At 43.5% G+C, this 26936-nt stretch overlaps 1 protein-coding gene across 1 annotated transcript; it reads left to right on the plus strand.

Moving 5' to 3' along the window:
- Positions 1–13572: 13572 nt before the first annotated feature.
- Positions 13573–14321, plus strand: ARL14 (ADP ribosylation factor like GTPase 14). Its single transcript, XM_040974941.1, has one exon. The coding sequence runs from the start codon at positions 13746–13748 to the stop codon at positions 14319–14321; it is 576 nt and encodes a 191-aa protein (XP_040830875.1). The 5' UTR covers positions 13573–13745.
- The last annotated feature ends 12615 nt before the right edge of the window (positions 14322–26936 follow it).

Below are 26936 nucleotides of genomic sequence, written 5' to 3' on the forward strand. Positions count from 1 at the left end.
TCTTTTGTGGATGTTTGATTAATGAATCATATCACAAGAACTTCTGAGAAAGATACGAATAACTTGGAAGTGCGAAAAGGTAAAGTTCACAGGAAAAATAATTAGATTTGACATCATAAAACTGCAAATTGAAACAAGATAGAGCCATTTCCTGAGAAAATGTGCAAAAGAGATATCTAACTTTCATCTCTGCATCTTCCTCTGCACAATGCTTTCATATATGTAGCAGATTCTCAATATCTCTTTGAAAGCCTGCAAAATGAATGCATGCATCCAACATGTTGCTCCCTCGTGTCCTCCATCACCCGTCTGTTTCTTACCGCTTATCTCCACTGTCCTGGACACTCGTTAGGTTCCTTTACTTGTAACTAACCTGTAATATCTCTGCAGGGAATAGTCCCTTCCGTCTTCCAAAAGAGAAAGGACATGTTAGGGATCATAGCTGTTTATCGTTTTGTTTTAAAGGGGGAGATGGATCACATCAAAAGAAGCAGTGATCATGTGATGTCGAGGTGAGAGACCTCGACGTCCAGCTGCTCTGTGGAAGTCCATGTGGACATGCCACATTCAAATGCTGAAGAACCACAGGGCACAACAGCTGAAGGGTACCTTGAGAAGGAACTAACCTAACTTTCCTGAGAAATTTCTCTAATTGATATCGACCTCTTTCAGTCCAGAATGCTTTCACTCACTGATTTATAGAAAGGAAGGCTCAAAGACTAGGAATTTGGCAGAAAGATGGTCTGTCCTTCAACTATTGGCTGAAAAAATCTGAAAAATTATATTCAAAATTATAACAGATATATTTGCCAAACTGCACTCCAAAAACTCCATATTAGTTTTCAGCCTCACTAATAATGAGTACATCTAGCGTATTATCAATCTTTTAAATAGGCGTTTGATAAATGAAAGATGATCTATTGCTATTCTAATACGCCTCTCTCTGGTAATCGGTGACATGAAGCATACTGTCTTTGAGCATCTGAATATCCTCTTCTATGAACTGCCTTTTATACACTTTGCCCATTTTCTGAGTGACTTTATGTGTTTTCTTTACCTTTATATATTTGACCCTTTCATTATATACTATTTATATTTCCTACTAGCTGTTCTTTGGTCTTTTAATTTTGCTGTCATTACTGTTTCCATTCACCAGTTCAAAGTGCTGGGTGCATAGCAGGTAAAAGCAGCACTTACAATGCTGGCACCACATGTGGGTGCATGTTGGTGTTCTGGCTGCTCATTTCCCGTCTAGTTCCCTGCTAACAGACTGGAAGAAGCAGCAGAAGGTAGCCTTTAAACCCATGTGGGAGACCAGGCTGAAACTCCTGGCTCCTGGCTGTGGCCTGACCCAGCCCTGACATTGTGGCCATCTAGGGAACCAGCAAATGAAAGCACATGCTCTCTCTGTAATTGTGATCTACATATCTTTCTTTCTAGATTTATTTATTTTATTGGAAAGTCAAATTCACAGAGAGAAGGAGAGACAGAAAGAATGACCTTCTGTCTACTGGTTCACTCCCCATGTGGCCACAACAGCCAAAGCTGAGCTGACCCAAAGCCGGGAGCCAGGAGCTTCTTCTGGGTCTCCCACCTGGGTGCAGAGTCCCAAAGCTTTGGGCCGTCCTCGACTGCTTTCCCAGGCCACAAGCAGGGAGCTAGAGGGAAGTGGAACAGCTGTGATACAAACTAGCGCCCATAAGGGATTCTGGCACATGTAAGGTGAGGACTTTAGCCACTATGCTACTGCGCTGGGCCTGATCTATGTTTCTTAAAAATGTTTTAAATGCTAAACATTATTAGTAAGAATTATTAATAATTCTTATGCACTTTGTAGTTCTAATTCAATAAACCTGTAATAAAAATATTACATATTTTTCAGTAATTTCTTCTAACATCTTATTTTTAATGTATTTCAAGAAGAAATTTTAGATATGAGTGCATTCTCATTATAAATTTCAATAGTTTCTAATAATTGATAAACTAGGCCCTTAAATAAAACCCTTTCCAACATAGCACCTTAAAATGCAGCATATACTACTAAAATATGCAAACAAAAATACAGTTAAACTTTTTTCCTGTTGGTTTAGCTATGGGAAACTATGGGAATTTTATAGGAGTTAGAGGAAAAAAAATAATCTACAGAGTTAGGCAAAACCTTGAGTAAGTTTCTATTGATTCTTAGTGGCCACTGACCTGAGTCAAATTGGACCTGTTGCACCACGGCTGAAGACAAAGCCTGAGGCCCAAGCTGAATGGCGTACCTTGAAGGATAGCCCTTTCACTGCCTAAAGCTGTGCAGTTTGATTAGATCAAGAATGTCTAGCCCAACCTTTATTTCTAGTTATGTCCATGTTTCCACATGAGGTTAGCACTTACAGCAGTGGACTCGGCAGATTGTCTTCCCCACTGTGCTGTGGACATCAGCGGATATACATTGAGGCATGTGATAGCAAAATTTAAGAATACTAACAATGAGACTCTATTAGAAGTTTCTGGAGAGAAAAAAAGGCTGGGTCTCTGCCCCTACTGAGCCATGTGTGAGTATGTGTGGGTATGAACTAACCTTGGCTGGGCTGAAACATCTACTAGTAAGAACTGGAATGGATTGAAGGCCAGGCAGGAAAGGCCACTGTTACTACCAAGACAGGAAATGGACAAAGCAGGACTGGCCCATGGACCCACCAGTAGGCGCATGATCTGGCATAGGGAGAAGTTCTGATGGAGGAGCTTGGGAAACTCTGTCAGGACAGTCCCTGCAGGTTAGCACAAGAACCATGATAGGGAATAACCAGACCAGGCCAGAGAAAGATACCCACCAGCACACATATGGCATAGGTCAGGGGCAGACCAGGCTGAACCCATTCACATCACCCACTGGTGAATCCGAGCACCAGAACAGAGTGTAGGTCAGGCCAGGTTCGGTCATGCCATAAACTAGTGCACATTACAGAATGCCAAGGTGTGGTGAGCCATACCAGATGTGGCCGCAGCGCCTAAACAGCACATGTGAGAACCAGGGAGGGAGGGGGCAAAGCCGGCAGGGGGAATGTGGACTCCCTTGCTGGACAACCACTCCCACTAGGGAGCATGAGTTGGGATGTGGGCAGACCAGACCAAGCAGGGCTACAACACCTGTGGGCCTCATGTGAGCTAGATCAGGGAAGAGCCAGGTTGGGCTGACTGTTCCGAATGGTGTAAGCAAAAATTAGAGTGGGTGAGAGTTGGTTGGACTTTGTCGCAGCATCAGTTGTCAGATGCTGGCACTGGGAGCTTAATCTGTCAAGTTAATCTCCAGAACCACCTGGAGAGTGCCTAACCAGGGAGTGGGAGTGGTCTAGTAGGGAGATAGTGGGCACCTCCCTCTTGGGTTACCATTCCCACTGGAGAGCATGAAAACCAGGACAGGGGCAGGGATGGTTAGACAGAAAGGCACCCACCAGCATGTACATGGGCAGGATAGTAGTGCTGGTTGAGTTGCACTAGGCTTCAATGCCCATTGACATGTATAAGAGCTAAATGGGATATGGGACAGATTGGACTAGTCTGTGGTACATACTGGCAAGCATAGGAACCAGGGTAGGGGGCAGGCCTGGTGGAGGTTATGGGGAGTCACTCCAACTAGGCTGCAGCTCTCACTGGTTTCTGTGATGGCTGAGTATGAATTGGGCAGGATTGGCTTGGACTGCAACACCCATGGGTTAAAGTGGAAGACAGGGCTAGAAACAGAACTGACCCAGCAATTGCACCAACCAGCATGTGCATAAGTCGATTGGGGTGACGGACTGTGCCGACCCTGTACTGGCAAGCACACACAAGAATCAGGTCTGGGATCACCTCAGACATAAGTTTCTTTGGAGATCCTTCCAGCTGAACTGCTGATCTCAGAATGCCAACCATGAAGAGATTATGTCAGTCAGTGGATTCTGGATAGATTTCATTGCGCTTGGAACAGCGAGATTGGCAGCAATTCAGAACTGTTGGATTATCAAAACTACTTAAGCAGGACCCTCGGAGCGTGCCCCACTTTGGGGACCTGGGATGGGTGGGAGGCTGGGTGAGGCTTCTCCCTTTGTTTCTCCCCTAACCCTAGATACAGGAAAAAAAAAATGATATTAGTGTGGAAACAATGGTCTTACCCACTTTCCTGTAACCCTTGACACTTTGTACCCTAATCAACTACATAAAATTATTTAAAAAATTAATAAATTTAAAAAATAAAAATAAAAAATAGCTGAAAGGAAAAAAATGGAGCAGCTGGAGTGGAAGAGGGGAGTGAGAAGGTGGACACACCATGGCTTAGTGAGCATTTCATATGGGTGCTGGTTCATGTCCCAGACGTCCTAGTGGCCTGGGAAAGCAGCAGGGATGATCCAAAGCCTTGGGCCTCTGCACCTACATGGGAGACCTGGAAGAAGCTTCTGGCTCCTGGCTTTGGATTGGCTGAGCTCCAGTTGTTGTGGCCATTTGGGGTGTAAGCCAGCAGATGAAGATCTCTCTTTCCTTCTCGGTCTCTCCTTCTCTCTGTTTAACTGTGCCTTTCAAATAAAGAAGTGGATCAGTGCAGTCCGAACCTGTACCCATAAGGGATGCCAGTGTCATGGGGGGCTTTACCCTCTACATCACAATGCTGATTGCTAAATTGCAGATATTTTTATTCTGTTTTATTAAAAGCAACTGAGTACTTTATTACAGCAAAGCCTTGTTCTAAATCTACAGGATATGTTTCAGGATGATGGATAAGGTAGCCAGGACAAAGTCTTATGGTAAAAAAGCATAGTGAGTAAAGACATAGTAAACATGGATACATCTAAGCAAGCACTGAGTGACTAGGAGAATGATGCTCATTTACTTTGTGGGTTAAATAAATCCAGCTGGATTTATCTAGACTGCAACACATTTGTAAGGAAAGAGTGATAAAATGCTCCAAGATCTTGCATGTTCCTAAAAGTGGCAATGCTGTGACTGGAACTGGGTAAGCCAAAGCCAGGAGCCAGGAATTCAACCCAGAGCTCCCCCTTGGGTATCAGGAATCCAAATACTTGAGCGATCAGCTTCTATGTTCCAGACTCTGCATTGCAGGAGTCTGGAATTGGGAGCTGAGCCACGAATCGAATCCAGGCATTGTGCAATGGGATGCGGTTGTCTTAATCACTGGAGACATTAACTCCTACTGTCACTCCTGGCTAACTCAACTCCAGCTTGTGTGAGACCTTAATTACATGGTCAAAGCTTCATTTACTGGACTTCCTACATAGTTGCAGCTGAGTTAGATACTTGGATGATCAGCCTCCACAGATACTGATTTGAACAGTTGTTCACATACCACTTTCTCAAGAGCTGCAGAAGGCATAAGAGAAACCACAGCACTTGGTTGTAGGATGATGATAAGAAAACACTCAGCAGAAGGCAGGAAAGAAAAAAACTGCCATAACACCTCTTCTCCAGCTGCAGGTATCAGTGTGCCTGGAGATGTCTTGTCTCTGCTAGAAAGAGGGAGTGAATTAAGCCCAGACTTTAGACTTGAAGTTCTGTGCTAGGCTTGTTCCAATGAAATCCATTGCTTAGCATGGTCCACGGCCTTTGCCATCACACCCTTCCTGCAGACTGACATTTTGGACTCAGGTTTAGGACTGCCTTCATCACTTACCCCCAACATCTGGCAGACAGCAGAGCAAGATGTGGGTCCCCAGGGAGAAAGGCAGGAAAATGCCAACCTGGATGGCCAAGAGACTGCCTTTATCAGCCTTATCTGCTCCTTGGACAAACAACAGGGAAAAACAGGACTGTGCTTGGGACTCAGCGCCAGCTAGGCTAGTAAAAGTCAACATTTACCAAATCTGATGGTTCCTGACTGCTGGCTAGTGCTGGTAGACAGAACTTCTGGACCTGCCTCTGGTGCTAACAAGTCCTCTGGTCCCAGTTGCTCCAACGTATTTTCCATGCATCCCCAGCTGTGGTTGTATGTAGGGACCTTGGCTGTGAGTGCATCTCAGCAGCCGGTGAACCTAGCAATGTGGACCTTGGTCTTGCCCATCTGGGTGGGCTGTGGGCTGTGAGCTGTGAGTATGATCCAGCATTGCAGCATAAATGCTAGTGGACTGGGTGTCTAGATTTGCCCTAGGTTCAGAGAGGTTTATTCCAACAACCACCCCGCCCCCCAAGCACACACACACACAGCTTTTTGGACATGTCTTCATTCTTTCTGCGTGGCACACCAACTACGGTTTTACAGTGAATCAGAGGGTATCATTGAGGCAGAGAGGATACTCATGTAGGCTGCCACCTAGTGCTGGGGTAACAGAAGTGGCAATAGACTCAGAGAAACTGGAAAATGTAGAATTTCTGGAAGGACAGCCACAAACAACAAGATTGCAGGCTGGGAAAAAAACAAAACCTCATCTTCCAGTGCACAGACGACATCTTATGACAAGAAGCATCATGAATTCTCAGGGAACTATGGGCCAGACTACTGGACAAAATGAAACCTTAGAAACTAACCATCTTGAAACTGACCCTAGCAGATGCCTAGATAATGATTTAAAATAGCTATTTTAAAGAAGCTAAATAAACTTCAAGAAAACACAGAGAAACCATTTAATTCTCTAAATAGTTCACAGACTTTACAGAGTAATTTTTAAGTGGGTATTTAGCCTAATGATTCAGATTCCCTCATCCTATCTTGGAGCACTTGGGTTCAATTCTCAATCTTGGCTCCAGCTTTCTGCTAATACAGGCTCTGGAAGGCAGAAGTGATAGCTGAAGAAAGCGAGTTCTTGATACCCACAAGGGAGGCCTGGGTTGAGTTCTCAGCTCCTTAGCCCACCCCAGCATTTGTAGGTATATTGGGAATGAAGTTAGAGGATAGGTAAGGAGCCCTCCCTATGTCTCACTACTTCTCAACTAAATAAATAGAAGACATTTTAAGTCATACAGAAATATTTCGCTTAGGACTTGCACTGAATAAAACTACAAATGATAAAGGGTTGAACCATGTCTGCTGTGTAGGAACCTAAATTGCTGTCTGAGATGGCAGTATCCCAAATGGGTGACAAAGATTTGCCACTCTGCTATTCCATTTCTGACCCAGCTCCCTGCTGATGCACTGGGAAAGCAGCCAAGGATGGCTCAACTGCTTGGGCCCCTGCACGCAGGTGGAAGACCTAGGTGAAGTTCCTGCCTCCTGGCTTCAGTCTAGTCCGGCCCTGGCCAATGTGGCCAGTTGGGGAGTAAACCAAAGATGGAGGATTTCTTTTATCTCTCTGTCTCTCTCTATAATTCTACCTTTCAAATACATACATAAATATTTTTCTAAAAAAGATAGAAGGCTTTAATAGCATAGATCAAGCACAAGCAATGAGCTCTAAGATAGGTTATTTGAAAAGAAAAAAAGAATGAAGAGCAGTGAGAAAAGCTCATCGGAGCTTTGGGACAAAATGTGAAAAGCAAATATCCAAGTCAGCAGAATTCAAGAAGGACTCAAGGATGACAAAGTGAGTAGAAAGCATAGTAAGAGATGGTAACGGAAAACTTCCTGCCAGGTACAGGAAGGTCAACAGGTCAGCTTCAGTTTAAACTCCAGCTAGTCTATACCAAGACATGTTTTAACAAGTATCTCCAAGGATAAAGATAAAAAGAGGATGCTTAAAGCTGCGAGGAAAAAAAGAAACAAACACCTACACATTTCCTGTAAATCCTATAGGCCAGGGGAGAGTGGGATGAGCCTTTTATACTACAGATGGTAAGCAATTTCTACTAAAGAATTCTATACTCAGCAAAGAGATCCTTTAGGGATGAAGTGATACAGAGACATAACCAGATAAATAAATGCTGCAAGAATTTATCACTATCAAATCTGTCCTGCAAGAAATGTAGAGGAAGTTCCTCAAACTGAAAGATAAGCTAAAGAGTATGAAAATAACAGAAGGTAGAAACCTCACTGATGAGGGTAACTACATACAGTTTCAGAATGTTGTAGTTTACTGAACATGGTATAAAATATCCACACTTTATTTGAAAGGTGGGGTGTGATGTGCATTGTGAGGCAGCAAGCCAAGCTGTTGTCTAGGATGCTGGGATCTCATGTCAGAGCATCAGTTTGAGATCTGACTGCTTTGCTTCTGATTCAACTTCCTGTCAATGCTCCTGGGAATGCAGTGGACATTGGTACTTGGGTCCCTGCAACTCACGTGTGTGACCCTGATGGAGTTCTTGACTCCTGATTTTGGCCTAGATTAGACATAGCCATTTAGGAAGTGAACTAGCAGGCCAAAGATCTCTCTTTCTCCTCTTCTTCCTTTTCCATCCCTTCCTCACTTCCTCTCTCTCTTTCCTTTCCATTGCTCTGCTTTTTCAATTTAAAGAACTCTTTTTTTTTTTAAAGTAGGGTGAGAGAGAAAAGGGAAAAAATGTGGAGGGAGAGATATTTTAACTATTAGTTGATTTTCCAAACTAGTTCACTACCCAAATGCCTGCCCTTTACCTCATCTTTAACCCACTATGCCCCACACCTGCACTTGAATCAAGGGTGTGGCACACGTCATACTCTTTGAAGTAGGATGCTGCTGAGGAGAAGAGAAGTGCAATTGCAGAATCCCTGATGAGACATGATGCTGTCTCACCTGACCCTTCACTGATACTCCTGGAAAAGCCACTCTGAGGTCCGGACGCAGTGAGACGGAGCCTGAGGAATCCAGGAGAGCTGACCCAGTTCCCAGGTGGCCAGACTTACTGTGTCACTTTCCCTTTAAATCTAAGAGCCTTTTTCCCTCTCATTCACCTTTCCATCCCTTTATCTCTGCTTATTGAAAAAATCTCCCTTTGAAATTTCTTATCAAAAACTGTCAGTCTTGGCATATTAGTACCTGGATAATTATTTACAGAAGTGTTTAACTTTGCTATATCCTTTATGGAAGTGAGAAATGAGTCACGTTCATCTTTTTTTTGTGGTCATTATTTTGCTTTCATGCTTATCTTGGGATAAGATGGAAAAGAGTAAGGGGAAAGGTCAGTAATGTGGCAGTGTGGGTTTAATAAGAGAAAGAAAAGAAAAAACAGAACAAAATTTTGTTCTTTACATGAGTTCTACTTTTCATTTCAAATAGCTGCTTTTGCTTACATACTTTTTGCAATGTAAATGGAATACATTAAGGTGGCAGAACATTAACTTTTCCATTGTGATCATATTAGCAACTATTAACACTGCAGGATGGAACTTTGAAACTCAGATTGATCTAAACTTTCATTTTGTTTCTCTCTAGTTGGGTCCCAGATTTGGGCAGCATTATTTTACCTTAATAGCAGCCAATGGTCATAAGAATATTGACACAAATATCCCCCCACAACCTCAGGATTTGAAGCCAGGGACAGGGCCAGCAGGGGCTAGTGAGGAAGAACTTAGTAGCCCTCAAAAAACAATCTCTACAGGCTCAGTGTTACTGGAAATCATAAACCAAAAGAAAACCCAAACCCAATTTGTAAAGTAAAAAAAACATGTTTACCTATGCTGCAATGTAGAATAAAGGCCCACGACTTAAACAAACAAACAGTACCTTAGCATTTTAGTGTTTTAACCTAACCAAATAGAAAAGAAGAAAAAGCGGTTGAGGGTGTCGTGCATGTCCGAGAAGCAGATGCTTAGACCCAGCTCGCTAACCCTTCCTCCTGCCCCTAGCTCGACGTCCTCTTAGGATACCAGGTGAGCGTCACACGGCCTGCACCAGGGGCTGTACAGCCAGTGTGCCCAAGGATGTTCTGCCCACACATGGCTTTTGGCATCCTCATCACCACTCCTTCCATCTTCAAAACTGCCCGGAGTTGAGCACCTGGCGCTGAGCCACGTTTGCCAGAAGCAGGGCTGCAGCCCCCTTGACGCTTACTCCTCCTGAGTCCTGCTTCTCGACTGCTTCCAGCTCCTGGACACACAAGGCGCTTTGCTGTCCCTGTTGAAGTCTTCGGCGCTCTCAAGGGCTGTCACCCTAGTAACAGCAGTGGTCACACCCTGTGGCAGCCCATGCCCTCCGTTAGACCTCAGCTCCTTGAAGATGGAGACTGGATGACGTGTCCATCACCCTTGGCTAGCACTGAGACATAGCACATTCTCAACTCAGGTTTGGTGAGTGCACGAATGTAAAGCAGGTAAAAATGACATATGCAAGTGGATACACAAAGAGTACGCTTCATTGATCACATTAGGCTTTACTCTCTCAAGGATAATTTAAATGTTTACAACCATTTATAATAAAAGTTTCCTCCTCTGAAATAGCAAAATTGTGTCCAGAGTATTTTTAAAAATTTTTAAGAATTCTCCAGGGCCAAAGATAACTGAGGGGCCGGTGCTGTAGATTTGGGGGCTAAATTGTTCCCTGCAACAGCAGCATCCTTAGGTCTGACCAGAACAGTACCTGCAGATGACTGCCGACAGGAGGAAAGGATGTTGAACCATTTGTAGACTCATTAAAAACTAACATGAGGAGAGAAATTACTTAACCCCACCTTGCAGGGCAGAGACATATCTTCATTTGGATATAATGGCCGTCCAGGATTTAGCCCCTCCCTTGTTCGGCTCTCATGAAAACAAGGTGCAATTGTTCCTATGGGAAATGGGGAAGGCACATATGTGTGGTGATGCTCATAAATTAATCAAATGCCTCCAGTACCAAAAAATGGATCACATAAAGAATATGTCATTGATTTTTAATGTAAAATGAATGTTCAGCTTTTATTTTTTTTTTAAAGCAGTTGATTAAAAACAGGGGAAGCAGGGAGGAGCTTACCTGGTACTGTAGACATTCAGTCTAAATTGACTTTTTGAGTAGTCTTCCCATGTATGTAAGCTGAGTTCTTTCTCTGCATTACTATGGACTGCAGGCTAATTTGATTAGCTTGCTTCAGTTGTATGCTGTTTTCTCCCAACATGTTATTTGAAACATTTTCAAACCTACAAGAAAGTTTATGAGTGCCCAATCCCCTCATCTGGCCCTACCACTAAATACCTATTGCAATGCTTTCACTTATTGCTCTTCTTGTCCCATTTGCTAATTTAACTGAAATTAACTTGTTGATATCATTGCCGAAGACTTAATTTTTTATTTGTTTTCTTCAATATTAGGAGTATGAAATTTCTAAATTATTGTTTATATGAGATTAAAATGGACAAAGAGAGAGACAGATGAGCTCCTTCCTGCTGGTTTAACCCCCAAGTTCTCCCAGTGGCTGAGGCTGGACCAGGTGGAAGTTAGGGGTGAGGAGCCCATCGGGTGTCTCCCACCTATGGCAGAAGGCATCAGTAAGGCAGTGGGGAAGCCAGGCACTCCGACATGGCCTGTGAATGTCCTACTTCGGCGTCTTCACTGCTAGGCCAAATTCCCACTCCATTCCTACGTATTTTAGCATGTAAATCCTTAGATTAAGGACAATCTCTTAATAACAATACTATTCTTTTGCATTTAAGACATTTTATAGTTGATAAATAAATAAATTCATCTACTATACACTTCATAATCAAATCTCCCAGATTTTCATGATTCTTTTTATAATTAATATTTAAAACACAGGGTCCAATTAAATATCCCAAAGTATATTTAGGGATCATGTCTCTGTTAATTTAGAATATTCTTCCTTCTGCTGCTTTTTTCTTCTGTATTTCAAGATATGGACATATGCTGAGGAAGAGTTCAGATCCGTTGTCTTGTACCATGTCCCACAATCCAGATTTATTTGAGGGTTTCTTTGTGATCATTAAACACCTTTATAGGAAGAGGGATGTGTCTGCATATCCTGTTGGTTTTCCACATGCATCCTGTGTTTTTTCATTCTGAGACCTTGCTCATACAGACCACCCAGTTCCATAAACCCCCAATTCTGCATTGATCTCTACAATATTAGTTCAATACTGAACTTCAGGAAGACGAATGCTCTCCATCCTCCCAAATGTGTGCATTTCCAGAATGCTTTGGTTTTACTTTTCTCACAGCATTAGCATTTTTGACTAAGCAATATGATGATCTGTGTATGTATCTTTTACCTTTCCCTGAATGAAGTCATCTACATGTAAGTGTAACCTATTTTTATGCTATCCTTGGCATCAGCACTTGGTGGTTCACACAGTAGGCGAGATTTCTTTGAGGGTCCCCCCAGCTAAACAGCTGGACTCAGAACTTCAATCATGGGGAGAGTGGCTGGACCTGTGATCTAACAATAGAGTCCATGTGTCAGAAATGGGCCTTCTCAGTTCCTGACGATGGAGCAGTGGACAGCATACCTAGATGCACATGGAGGATTTGGCAGTCCTTTGGAGCCTGCGGAGGACTTCCAGTACCATAGCAGAGAAAGGAGGGCAGAATAAGTTCGTTAACTACCCCAGTGAAGCTTGACAGCAAATTTCTGGGCAAATGGAGGATCTAAGATCGACTATGTTAGCCAATGGACTTGGAAGGATTTCCTCATCTTCAGATCTGAGAAATGAGCAGCATGTCAGAACTACCAAAACTACTTGAGCAGAACCCTCAGAAAATGTTCCACATCAGGGATCCTGCGATGACATCGAGTGGTTTGGAAGTGGAGAAGTGCAGACTTCTGCCACATGCAGTGTCCCAAGCGTGACCCACTGTGCCACAATGTCCACTACAGTAATATATTTTCTAGTAGCCAAAAGTGTCCCTGTGCAATTGCTCCTCTAAGTAAGCACCAAATGATGGAGAAATTTTACAAAAGTGTGTTTAGAAGCAACTTTTCAGCAACAGTCCTTATGCTTGAGAAAGGAGCCTTTGTATTTACAACACAGATCTGAAACAGCTACGTGTTTTTTTGTATAACAGAACATATTTATCTTGAGTGATTCCCTGTTTAGACTTTAATCCTCTCTGTGTTTGTTGCCTTATTTCATGCCTCTCTCTGCCTCCTGTTACCAACACCCTGGGCCGGATCGTGTCCTCCTATATTATGCTCACCATTTGAGGGGGTCTTAAGGAGTCAAAGATTTGTAACTTCTGTAACCAGACTGCTTGCTCCAAAATTGTGTTTGTGTTACTAACGTCTTCCTGTAAAACTTTTTATGATTAGTTGGAACTCTCTTCCTAGAAGCTTAAAGAAAGGATCATCTGATTGTGGGAGTAAGGTTCAGACACCCTCGGGCTGTTTGAAGTTTCTCCCTGAGTAACTTGGACAAGGGAAAGTACTAAAGAACTTAGGGAGGGAGTGGAGATAAATGCTTTCTTCACAGTAGAAGAAACCTGGTTACTTATTTACAAGTGGGATAAGATAGTCAAATAACCAGAGGGCTTCTACAAAAAAAGTTCCACAGAAAGTTTTAAGTGAGAGGCTTGGTTAAAGCAAAAAGGCTGTTTTATTTTTTGCTGCCAAGTCTCGTCCTTGTGCTCCTCTGTAACCTTCACTTTCTTCTTCCCAATTGCTCCTCACCTGGAAAGGAACAGACCTGCAGCATCACCTGGGCAGGCCACGCCCCACCCACTCACGCATAAAGAATTTCCCCTTTGAGCTACTATGACAGTGGCTGCTTACTCACAGCATGGATTCCTCCGGATTGGCTGGAACTACAAATAAACTTCTATTTGCCCATAATCAGGTTGATAAGCTACAATATAAATAAGGCAGGATCCTGTTCCTGAAACCTAGCATGAAGCATTTTTGCTGTCTTCTTTCCTCCTAAGCATTTTCACGGGACATTTGGAAACAACTAATTGTCCCACACTAAAAGAAACGCTGTTTCTAGAAAGTCAAACAAAATGGGTTTGCTGAATTCTAAGAACCCGAAGGTCAAGCACGCCCAGATTCTGCTTCTGGGACTAGACTCTGCTGGGAAGTCCACTCTTCTTTACAAACTGAAGTTTGCTAACGACATCATCACCATCCCAACCATAGGTTTTAACGTGGAGATGATCGAATTGGAGAAGAGCTTCTCGTTGACAGTCTGGGACGTTGGAGGACAGGAGAAGATGAGAAGCACCTGGAGTGACTTCTGTGAGAACTCCGATGGGCTGGTGTACGTGGTGGACAGCTCGGACAAACGGCGCCTGGACAAGTCCCGGAGAGAGTTTGAGCGCATTCTGAAGAATGAACACATTAAACATGTGCCTGTTGTCCTGTTAGCCAACAAACAGGACGTGCCTGGAGCGCTGAGTGCCGAGGACATCACGAGGATGTTCAAGGTGAAGAAGCTGTGCAGTGACCGGAACTGGTACGTGCAGCCCTGCTGTGCGGTCACTGGCGAAGGGCTGGCAGAGGGGTTCAGGAAAGTAACGGCATTTGTGAAAAACCACCTGAAATCGGGAGACACGCTTACGTTCTTCAACCAGAAATGAAATAGGCCTGCAAAGAGACTGAAGAAGTTGAGCTGGCAATTTCCCCCCCATATCAGGTGGGACAAACAAGTTACTGAATTGGCCGCCTTTTCCCAAGATGGCATTTCACTTAAATTCAGTTCAACTCAGAATAACAGAAAATTTTCTTGTTTTTTAAAGTCAGGAACTCTGTGTGGTAATGATCCTGGAAAATGAAAACATTGGCTGATTCAGATAGACATTCTTACAACCACATAAATCTGGCTTTAGGACAAAGTTTAAGGTAACTGTCCACAGGGACAGAATTCTTTCTGATTATTATCAGCTGTTACAGGTACCTCATTGTCACCAGGCTTCTATGTAATAATCAAGCGTGTGAAAAATGAACTTTAAATTATGGAGAGAAAAAGTTTGATGTTAAAAAGTTGGTAAATATATGTTATCTAAGTGAAGCTTTTCTTTTGGATTGCTGCAGGCTGTTTGAAATCTACTGCTGGGAGCTCTGTTCAATGTCCCTGACATAGTGAGCTTTAGGCTCTTAATTGCCCTGCGACTGCCTGCTCATAGGAAGCAGAAATGTCTAACTTAAAACTCGGAACAGAGTAGCAGCTGGTCTAGGGTAACATTTGGTTCCAGGGCTCGCTGCAAGCCGCAGCCCTGGGATCGGCTTCAGTGGAATTCAGCGCGCTAGTCATTATGTGGGTGACTCTGCGTGGTACATTGTACTGATCAAACAGGGAGTAGACCCAGACTTTGCTCTCTGAGACTTTGCTGCTTACAAGAGGAAGCGCTGTAAAGCTAAGGCAAAAGTAGCGCGGTGTTACTTCAGACCACGGCGTGAGAGACCTAATTTTGAGGTGGAGGAATAGAAAATGTTCCAGGCAGGAGATGGTGTTTGAGTCCCCAGCTCTCAGGGTGCTTAAGAGGAACTCTAAGTCTCAGGGACCCTGTTAGGGTGCTGGTTGGTCACTGGGAATCCCCATTACCAGCATAGAGGACCACGTGACAAGGGGAGGGGAAGTGGGCAAAGGAAGTGGCATTGCGCTGGAGTTCCCCGAGCAGGCTCAGGATTCTCAGAGCAGCACAAGTGCTGATCCACAATGCTCCTTTGTCCCACCTCTCCCCATCTTCCCACCCACTTCCCACCCTCTTCCCACCTGTAGAAAGGCCGATTTGGGGCTGGAAACAAGCCCCAGTCTTCATGAAAACACCAGGACTCGAAATCTTAAGATCACAGAGGAAAATAAAAGTCTAATTAACCAAGCATGCAGTTCCTGGATTCCTCTCAATGGTTTTCTTGTCTCATCTTAGCCATGATTTGTTTGGCAAAGGTTTGAGCATGTCCTGTGATGCATGGATTAGGATCCAACTAATACAGCACATGTGTGCATTGCAGTAGTATTACTGGTGGACTAGCTGGATTTCCCAGTTATTGTGCTAAGCTCTTTCACATATCTAGTCACCAAATGTCCACAACTACCTTGAGAGACACCTGGGAGAATTTCAGTTTACGGAAAAGCAGAATGAAAAGATAGTTTGATTTCTGTGTAAAAATTTCAAAATCCATGCCTAGCTTTTTTCAGAACATGCATTTCCATGGACTTTTTGAAGACCTCTCATATGAATGGATTTCCAAATTTTTTGTACCAAAGTAAACACATATTTTAATTTCCTTTCCAGAAACTTTCTGGAGGAGCCTCATAGGTATTACTATTTCAGTTTTACACATGACGTTTCTGGGGTTAAACAACAATCACGTGAAACTGCTTGAGGGGTAGTGCAGTGAAGACGCACACTCAGTGTGTCTAACGCAAGTCCTGTGTTGTTCATGGCCATGACAACACTTTACTAAGAGGGGATACTATGGTCTCTGTCTTCAGTGAGCTTACATCACACACAAAACAAATCAACCCAGGCCCACATACGTGACTTAAATGCTACTCCTCATAGTCTTCACTAACGTTCTCCCACAAACTCTCATGCATCTCCCCTCTATGCCCCTTGGTTCAGTCTAACTTCTTCCATCACTTACTTCTTGTTCTTGATGTTATTTCTTCTTTCAAAGATTTATTTACTTATTTTTATTGGAAAGACAGATCTACAGAGAGAAGGAGATAAAGAGAGTAACCTATTCCATCCACTGGTTCACTCCCCAGCTGGCCACAATGGCTGGGGCTGAGCCATCTCGAAGCCAGGAGCCAAGAGCTGTTTCTGGGTCTCTCATGTGGGTGCAGGGTCCTAAGCTTTGGGCCATCCTTGACTGCTTTCCCAGGCCACAAGCAGGGAGCTGGAAGGTAAGTGGAGCAGCCGTGATACAAACTGACGTCCTTTTGAGATCCCAGCAGATGCAAGGTGAGGGTTTAGCCACTAAGCTGTTGCGCAGGGCCCCTTGTGTTCATTTCATCATCGTTTTGCTCGCTGCCCTCCTACCATGCACATGCGCACACATCAGCATATACACACTCAGCCACCAGCATATACAGTCGTCAGCCTTACACATGTGTGCTTTAGTAACTACCCTGATCTTACTAACAAAGCCCCAAATTGAGAGGAAGCGAACAGACCAGGTAGAAAAGAGCAAAATACGAGCTCCTCAGCAGGTGAAGGAAAGAGGCCAGGAATAGCCATGCCTTGCTATTTATTATTGTCAAATTAATTTTGTGCATTACTTCCAGGCTTTTCGTCTGTGTATTTTCATTTTTAAAAATAGATTCTGTGCATGTTTACAGCATGGTACTGTGGACTCCAGTTGCTGTAAAGTGGTTACTGTAGCAACTTTACATACCTATCTCACATAGTAATTTGTGTATATAACATGAGCACCAAAACTCTACTTATCAAAAATGCCAAATACTACACTATTTTATTGTGACATTTATGTCTAACAAGACAAAAAAATTTATCATATTTATTCTGCCATGGAATGGACAGAAGCCAAAATCTTAGTGCTTTTGAAATGTTTTTTTGGCTGGACACCTAAAATATAAATCTGGAAACTTTGAGATAAACGTAAATGTCAGTTAATTATTCTTGATGCTAACTATCAATGAAGTATTTTGATCTGTTTTTCAAGTGTTCCAGGTGAAAAATATCCCCACAGAACATCAGAATAAAGAATGCTGAGTAACAGCAACAGCGACTAACATGTATTAAAACATCAGCTTAGGAAATTAAGGATCAGGATGGGCACTCTGTGCAGCTGTTAAAGCGTGGTGTGGGATGCTTGGGTCCCACCTTGGAGTGCTTTGGTTCAGTCCTGGCTCTGCTCCTGGTTTGCCTTTCTTGCCAATGTGCCTCCAGGAGGCAGAGATGATGGCTCACATTCTTGGGTTCCTACCAGCCCCCATGGGAGACCTGACGGGGCTCTTGGTTCCTGCCTTTAGCCCGGCCTAGCCCTGGCTGTTTAGGGTACTCAGGGAGTGAACCACTGGATGGAAGATACCTCACTCTGTTATTCAACAATACCTAAATAAGTAACACACCTTTAAAAATAGACAATAAAGTCAGGATGCCCTGGGCACATCCCTCCACACAGTGTGCCATAGCAGAAAGAACACAGTCTTTGGGAACAGACCTTGGTGGGGCTTTTATTTTCTTGCTGTGTCTTTGGACAGACTGCTTTTAAGTCAATTTTCTTAAGCAGTAACAGTGTCTTGAACAAGAATGAGCTTGTGCTGTATTAAGCTGCAGACATGTGAGGTTGTCAGATCCCTCGTGGTTAAATCACCACGCTTGGTAGGACCGTGCCTCTTGCTCCTCCCTATGTACCTGAGCCTATCTTTCCTCACTCTTGCTTTCCTCACAAATTTTCTCTTAGCCATCTCCTTATACCATTCTACCACCCTCATTTGACTTGTCCCAGGCAGACAAGAAAAAGAACATCCTCATTGTTTGCAAAATATCTGAAGATGTATTTATTAGAACAGAGATCTTCCTTCTAAAACAAAAATGATTTATTTATTACTTTGATTGAAAAGGCATATTTACAGAGAGAAGAGACACAAATATCTTCCATCCATTTATTCCATTCCCCAGATGGCTGCAATGGCTACGGCTGAACTGATCTGAAGCCAGGATCCAACTCTGGGTCTCCCACACAGGTGCAGGATCCCGAGACTTTGGGGCCATCCTCCACTGCTTTCCCAGGTCATAAGCAGGAAGCTGGATGGGAAGTGGAGCAGCTGCGACATGAACTGGCGTCCACGTGGGATGCTGGTGCTGCACAAGGAATCTTAGACTACTACATTCTCACACCAGCCCCTACACAACTTTCTATTTTGGACATTTTCAAGTCTTCAGAAAAATTTAAAAAGGAGTAAAACTAACGCAGTTTTATTTTTTGCTAAAGTTCCTTATAATCGTTGCAATTTTGCAATGATTTTGACAGAAGAAGGATGCAAAAAAAGAATGGGGGCAGACCCGGCCCGGTAGCTTAGCAGCTAAAGCACTCAACTTACATGCACCAGGATCCCATATGGATGCCAGTTTTAATCCCGGCAGCCCCACTTTCCATCCAGCTCCCAGTTTGTGGCCTAGGAAAGAATCTGAGGATGGCCCAATGCCTTGGTACCCTGCATCTGTGTGTGAGACTCAGAAGAAGCTCCAGGTTCCTAGCTTTGGATTAGCTCAGCTCCAGCCATTGCGGTCACTTGGGGAGTGAATCAACAGATGGAAGATCTTCGTCTCTGTGTCTTCTGTTCTCTGTATATCTGCTTTTCTAATAAAAATAAATAAATCCTTATAAAAAAACAAATAAATTCTTATAAAAAACAAAAATAAGCAAAAATAATTGACCCTTTCCTTTTTGACTTAACAAGTATTTTAGTTTTGAACTTATGGAAAGTTAACATGTCTCAAAAGTCAAAATGGTATTAAAACATTTAGAGATGTCTCTCATTCATCCCAAGTCTTTTATCTGTTCCCAGTCTGTGACCAGCTCCATTTGTTTTTCTTTGTACCTTTGCAAAAAACATGACACATAATTATACATATTTCTCTCTCTCTTTTTTAACCCAGATGCCCACCTTTATATATATATGGAATATCTATAAAGAATTATTTAATTTTCCTTATTAAATAACATGAAAGGCTCTTTAGTACAACAAACTGATTTTTATCCATCGCTCTGACTTAATGTGGCGCTGTATTTCTAAATAAGCTGAATTTTCTTTTCCTTTAACACACTGTCCCATTTGGATTCAATGTACTTCCTTTATTGTCTGTTAGTAAACAGGGCACAGCAGGGTCAGTGGGGACAAGAAACCATCTCCAGCTTACCACTGGATAACCCTATTGTCACAAACTTATAACACTCTTGTTTTATTTGCCTTTTCAGCCATAAACTTTATTTCTATTTGGTCCAAGGCTAGGAACAGGGCTCTAGGGCTGTTAACACACTGCCTGGCGACTGGAGGGAGACTCTTATCTGATAGCAGGAGACCCTGACAGCCCCGGAGGCCACTGGGTTCTGCAGGCTTCCAGTCCCTCAGGATCCGGAGCCTGTCCAAGAGCCACTAGCCCGGCCTGCATGGAGGCCGGCCAGCCCAAGCAGGGTGGCCAGGTGGTCACTCATTTTCTCAAGGAGGTTCTCCAAGAGAGGACAGAGCTGAGGGTCTGTGTGGCCTGAACCCAAGGTATGGACACCCAGCAGGGCATGGTTTAGGTTCTTCCCCAGAGCTGCGATGGTTTCCATGGCGGCTAGGGCATCACCCCAGTTATCTGTGATGGTTTCTGTTCTTGCAAGAGGGCCCGACCACCACGCTGGTTCAGCATTTTTAAGAGAAGTTTGGCTCTCCAGAGTTTTTCCTCAGCCAACTTTCACAGGAAGCAGCCCAAGCCGCGTTCCCCCCCACCCCCCAGGGTCAGGTTGTCATCGTTGTGGAATTAGGAGCCCAGAGTGAGGTAGGTGTGGGAGGCTGCAGGTGCAAACCGACCAGGGACCTGGCGATGAGCAGCTGCCTCCACTTCTGTGGAATAATGCTGACGAACCTGTGAGGTTGTGGCTGGCTGGTCAGCAATAAGGGGATGACCACAAACGCTGGCTGGTCCCAGAAGCAGAAGATGGTGAAGTGGCCCTCGAAGTGGTAACTGGAGACAAGATCAAAGGGCTGTCAGGTGCTGGAATTAGAACTCGGAAGACAGAAGTCGGAAACGAAAAATAATCTTCAGGTATGTTCAAACACAGTTGGAGTGAAAGGTCAGTGGATTTTTTTTTCAAGTGTGCACTTCTTGTTTTCTTCGTAAAATGTATTTGTTCATGTATTTGAGAGGCAGAGAGAGAGGGAGAAGGGTGTGAGCATGCGCTTTCAACCACGGACATTGACTTCCTGAATGACCACAGTGGAGGGCTGGGCACCAAAGATGGACCCAAGAAGCCAGTCCAGGTCTCCCACTGGGTGGCAGGCACACAGGATTGGGGTCCCCCCAGCTGCCGCCCAGGATCTGTACTGGCAGGCAGCTGAAGTCAAGACCGAAGCTGAGTGTCCGATCCAAGTATACCGACAAGGAGAGCAGTAATCTTAGGGGCATGTTAAAGTGAGGTTGAACACCCACCCCAATCCTTTAGGGTTTTTAAATTAATTAATTAATTGGAAAGTCAGATATGCAGAGAGGAGGAGAGACAGAAAGATCTTCCATCTGCTGGTTCACTCCCCAAACGGCCATAACAGCCGGAGCTGCACTGATCAGAAGCCAGGAACCTGGAGCTTCTTCTGGGTCTCCCACACAGGTGCAGGGTCCCAAGGCTTTGAGATGTTCTTGACTGTTTTTTCAGGCCACAAGCAGAGAGCTGGATGGGAAGCAAAGCTGCCTGGATTAGAACCAGCAGCCATAAGGGATCCTGACACACACAAGTCATGGACGTTAGCCGTTAGCTACTGCGTGGGGGGGACCTGCAATGCTCTAGTTTTAAAGCAAAAGGTACACTTAACATTTAACCTAGTGTTTACTCTTGTGTAAAGGATAGACTTCCATTTGTTGATAAGACCATCTTTTCTTCCTGGGTTGATTTGTAAATGGAAAACCCACATATCTATACACGCATATATGCAAACTTGCATGTAAAATATCAAGTATTCTGCATGTTTATGGGGCAAGGGTTGTGGCCACTAGAGTAACCCATATTGGTGGGAGTTCAGGTCCCAGTACTCCACATTCACTTCAGATCCCTATTTGTGGCTGGAAAAGTTGCCAAGGATGGCCCAGGTGGTTGGAGCCCTCCACCCACGGGGGAGATCCAGAGAAGTTTCTGTATCCTGGCTTTGGTCTGGCTCAGCCCTGGCTGTTGAAGCTATTTGTATAGTAAACACAGGAATGAAGAGGATGGAAGATTCTCTCTCTTTCTCTCTGTCTTTCTGTGTAATTGCTTCCCATCCCCATCCCCTAAAAAAGAGAGTGATTGCATTATAATGGCTAAAATTCCTTCTAGTTCTCAGTGTTTTCCCAATGGTGTGTAGTGAGCATGGGTTACTTTGATATGCGTGGATAAAGCACAGTTTTTTTTTTTTTTTTAAGATTTATTTTTATTATTTTTCATTGGAAAGGCAGATATACAGAGAGGAGAGACAGAGAGGAAGATCTTCCGTCCGATGATTCACTCCCCAAGTGCGCGCAACGGGCCGATACTATGCCGGTCCGAAGCCAGGAGCCTCTTCCGGGTCTCCCACGCGGGTGCAGGTTCCCAAAGCTTTGGGCCGTCCTCAACTGCTTTCCCAGGCCACAGGCAGGGAGCTGGAAGGGAAGCGGGGCTGCCGGGATTAGAACCGGCGCCCATATGGGATCCCGGGCGTGCAAGGCGAGGACCTTTAACCACTTGCGCCACCGTGCCGGGCCCTAAAGCACAGTTTTTAAAAGAGCTTTCCCATCCCCACAGCTTGTATGAAACAATGATTGTCCTGCTAGAACTTTCAGTGCCAAAGACACATGGGGTCGCTGTAACCAATTTTTTTTTTTTTTTTTTTTTTTTTTTTTTTTTTTTTTGCTGTAACCAAGTTTTAACAATTTAAGGGGGAAAAAAACCAAAAAACAAACAAACAAACAAACAAACAAAACCCTGCAACAGCCGGCAGGCAGTAGAATCCACTGAAGGCCAGGTTCTGTTCTAAGCATTTCTGTGTGCTTCCTGCATTTAATCCTCACGTTAACTCTGTGGGACAGTGTCATCATCATTTACCAGGAACAGCTCTGAGACTCAAAGACATGCACTGAAAATTCTGCAAAGCATTTGCCGCAACTACATGCCTACTCTCAGCTCTTTGGTGAGAATTCTCTAATGTACCTTTATGCAAAGACTTAATTCTCAAACCATGACCTACTCCACATTATCGGAAGCTTTATCCCCATATCTGAGAACACTTCAGCAGCAGAGGGCGGATGTGTCACAAAGGTTAGCTTAACATTAGCAGTGTCAACTGCAGTGGGCGTTTTGCTTCCTGGGTAACATGCCTCATATCTCATGTCTCACAATCACATGAGACGTGTGTCACGTCAGCGTCCCTGGGTTCAGTGCTTGGCTCTGTCCCTGACTCCTGCTTCCTGCTAACACAGACTCTGGGAGGCAGTACCTGAGTCTGCCACTCATGCAGGTCCCGAGTCGAGTTCCTAGCTCCTAATATTGGCCTAACCTAACTGCAACAGCCGCTTGAAGAGTGAATCAATGAATGAAAGCTTTCTGTCTGATCCCCAGCTTCTCAAATAAGTGCAAACTTTAAAGTCTGTTATAAAATTACAAATGTTTGGAAAATTGGGAAATATTAGCATGACAAATGTTCCAGCTACTTCTTGCTTCAGAGAAACACAAATTAATATTACATTTTATACCTATTCTGTTTGTAAAAATGTATGCTTGATAACATTTTAATCCCATTGGTGAGGCGACAGAAAGATGCATATTTTCATACAATCTTGGTGGTACAATTCCTGCTGGTTTGAATATTACTTGTTCTCTCTGAGACTTTTATTGAAATTTAATACCCGTTATGAGATGTTAAGAGAAATAATTATGATCTTTAAGATTCTAAAAGGTAATTGGGTCTCTAATCTCATGAATGTACTGCTTATAGTTAAACAATTATCTTAATAGCAGGTCTCCCATAAAAGTCAGTTTGGTTAGGTCTCTTGTCACTCCTATCTCTCACCATGTGATGCCCTGAGCCTTTGCCAGAAAGTAGGCCATCACCAGATGGTCCCTCGACTTTGGACCAGAACCTTGAGCAAAAGCAAATCTCTTTTATTACTTACCTGACCAGTGGTGTTGTGCTGTTAGCAACAGACGATGGTTTAAGACAACCCCTGTGGAGAAGAAGTTAGCAAACAAAGGTTACGTTTATATTTACTCTTCAATCTAAGTCTTTGGTGTGTGAATTTTCCCTGACGATAACACAACTATAGACCTGAAGGAGCATATGGGCACGTTGTGATGTTATTTGTAATAATGGCAAAAATATTGGAAAGAACCTAAATAGTCTTCTATGGAAGATCGATCATAAGAAAAGGTAATCTCAGAATGAAATACTGTTTAGCCAAACAAAATCATGAGAAAAGGAATTTGGAAGAGGGAAAGTTAAGGGGTTACATGGTAGTGGCTCCAGTAACAATGAGTGTACCTTAAGTTCAGATCTTGGTTTCTAAATAGTATTCGTCATTGAAAGAAATCACAGATCCTTGGAGAAATGGCAGCTCAATTTTGGAACAAGGAAATCACAATGTGAGAATGATATATTTTGTGCCAGAGAACAAAAAGGAACCCAGAGATTGATGGAGACATTTAAAAGGTTACTGGAGCAGCCTAAACAAGAATCCTATGGACCAAATCAGAGGTAATTTAAACATCAGAAAAGAGTACAGACAGTAATGGATTATAACATAGTAAATAAATGAAAGCCAAAAAGTATCTGTAGTGTCATTCATTGAAGACAAAGCAAGAGAAAAGGGGAAAGATTTGGAGGGGAACAAACCTCTTTCATACAGAAAAATGCATTGGAAGTATCTTCAGCAACTGCACATTAATAACTGTCTCTGGGCACAAAATGCATCTATTATGATCACAAGCTGATTACCTAAGTATCAGACTTGAAAGGGAAAGTCTAGGAAAGATAAAGAGAAAGCTGGGAGATCCTTGCTTTAGCATGTTTTTATTTCTTGCCAAAGCTGGAAGTCACCTCCTACAAGCCCAAGAGGTAGAGCCCAGTTTCCTTACCTTGGCGTCTTGTAGTCTTAGCTATAGACATATTGGAACTGTGTGCTAAAAGAAGCTTCATCATAAATAAGATAAAAAGATAAATGTCAAATCGGGAGTTAATATTTACAATACGTATCACAGATGAAGGCATAATATCCTAACATAAACATTATATTGTTTATATATCCTTAAACTAGAGAAGGAAAGGGTTTTGCTTAGCCTGTTGAGCCACACATCTCATCTCTAGCCTGAAGCATGGATTTTCAGAGAAAAGTGAAGCTTTCCATCATCTTCCTGTTGATCCTTCTGTAAGAGATCAGGCTGAAAAACAATCCTCATGGTGAGCTCTCCACAGAACACACACTCACTTCATCCTGCTGCTTCTGGTCAGTCTGGTGCAAATGGAAGCAACGTTGCCTTCCACTATCAAGTGTTTCATTTAGACATTAAATTATATGGTTACCTGCATTGCTTGGAGGAGGATATGGCTCATACATATATTTATGCTGTGAGGCCCAAGAGAGTGATTAAAAGGGGGACCCAAGAGGAGGTCTTCAGAGGTGTGTCCCCAGGGTTGATTGTCATCTGAAGGTTGGTTAAAGTCTGGGGTCAGGCCCACCAGTTCTCTCTGCTTCCTGCCTGACCAGCGGGTCCTTCCTCTGCTCCAGCTTTGCTGAGTGCCCAGCCAATAGGACCATTTGTCTTGAACTTGAAACTCCAGAATCAAGAGCCAAAACAAGCTTTCTTTTTAACCTATAAAGTTGGCTTCTGTCAAGTATTTCACTATAGTTAGGCGAAGCTGATTCATTGATCATTTCTGAGTGATTCCTGCAGCTTTTTAGAGAAACGTTTGTATGGCTGATGTTGAGTGGCTAAAGACCAAGTTAGCCAGGGGAAAGAAAGGGAAGATTCTGGACTGTAGTAAACAAAATGCCCATATCTACCCCCATATCTCACAGGATGTCCACATCTCGTACCCCCATATAGAACTGTGATTGTCACCTGTATGTTCAAAGGAAAAGGGAGTTTAGGATGTTGAGGTTCTCCTGGATGATCCAGCTGAGCCCAGTCTAACAATGTGGATGCTTAGCTTCAGAAACTCGACACAGTTCAGAGTTAGGAGACGTGACTGTGATAGGATGCTGAGGTCGTCGGCTGCCCTGAAGATGCCGCATCGCTGGCTTTCGGGATGGGACACGAGGGTCTCTCAAGGCTGGAAAAAGCAAAGAAGTAGATTCTCTTCTAGATCCTTCAAAAGGGAATGCAGCCCTGCGATCACCAAGACACCTGGACATGAATACAATTTGGTGGTGTTTTAACACATTGATCTCATGGTAGTTTGTTACTGTAGCAAGAGAAAACTGATATATGGAATTAACAGCATTTTTAATGAGCCTTGAAGGACCCAATGAGTCCTTAAACTGTATATGCCTGACCTAATGGTGAAAAGGTGGACTCCTCAAGGAGCTTATCATCCCAGAGGCAGACGGTCACTGAAGCATGTAATTAAGATTGTGACGAGTGTTCCAAGACTTAGTAAAGGGTAGTGTGAGGTATTTAACAAGCACAGGATGGTAGAGGTAGATGTGCAAACAGTGGCAGGAGACAGCTCGGGTTAAACATATGGCATGGAAGGTAGAGGAAGGAATTTGAAGTAATTGGCCAACAAGACAATTTGGCTGGACCAAACAGTGAATGGAGGCAGGGTTGGGTAGGACCTGAGGTACAGGTTAGGGACAGGTGGAAGAGTGTGCAGAACCCTAGGATGTGCATGTAGAGTTTATCCTTCAAACAGTGGGAAGACACTGGCAGTTTTAAGGTAGGCAAAAACTTACATTCAAATTTTATAGTGATTTCCCTGGACAGGAGCCAAATACCATTTTTTCTCACCACTCTGTCAGCATCTACAGATGCCCTAACCACAGTTATGCTGCAGCAACCACAGTTCCCAGGGCCTGTGCACCTTACAGGAATTTATCTTTCCAATGGTATATGGCTTTCTTGGGTCAGTATGGTGGTTTTTCTCAACCTAACCATGTAGGGATATGGCCTGCTGAAACTCTATTGTTTCAAAGATTGCCTGTGTCCAGGGAGGAAGCAGGGAGCGGTCTGGAGCGCCTTCAAGTGGTCACTAAATGCTGTGTCTGAAACGTGTGTGTGTGTTAGAGACAGAGATGGAGAGGGGAGGTGTGTAGTGCACGGTGTGGCACACACCCCTATTTCATTGATTGAGGTCAGGAAGTATAATTCTTCTCTGCTAGGAAGAGGTAAAATTAGAAATGCTTGGTGAACTAAGCATCAATAAATATTATTAATTGAACAAACGAATCCATTTGAAGAGGTTAGAAGTCATTTAATGAGGTCTTACACAGAGGAAATAAAGACTAGGAAAGACTGGGGACTGGAGTCAGTATCTAAACAGATGTACAAGACCAGAAGAGCGATTCGGCCACAGATTT

Source organism: Ochotona curzoniae, unplaced genomic scaffold (genome assembly GCF_017591425.1).
Source record: "Ochotona curzoniae isolate NIBS_2020 unplaced genomic scaffold, NIBS_Ocur_1.0 contig_2599, whole genome shotgun sequence".
Classification (NCBI taxonomy): domain Eukaryota; kingdom Metazoa; phylum Chordata; class Mammalia; order Lagomorpha; family Ochotonidae; genus Ochotona; species Ochotona curzoniae.

Excerpts from the sequence above, each read along its gene's own strand:
- ARL14 (XM_040974941.1), top strand. The coding sequence starts at position 13,746 with ATGGGTTTGCTGAATTCTAAGAACCCGAAGGTCAAGCACGCCCAGATT.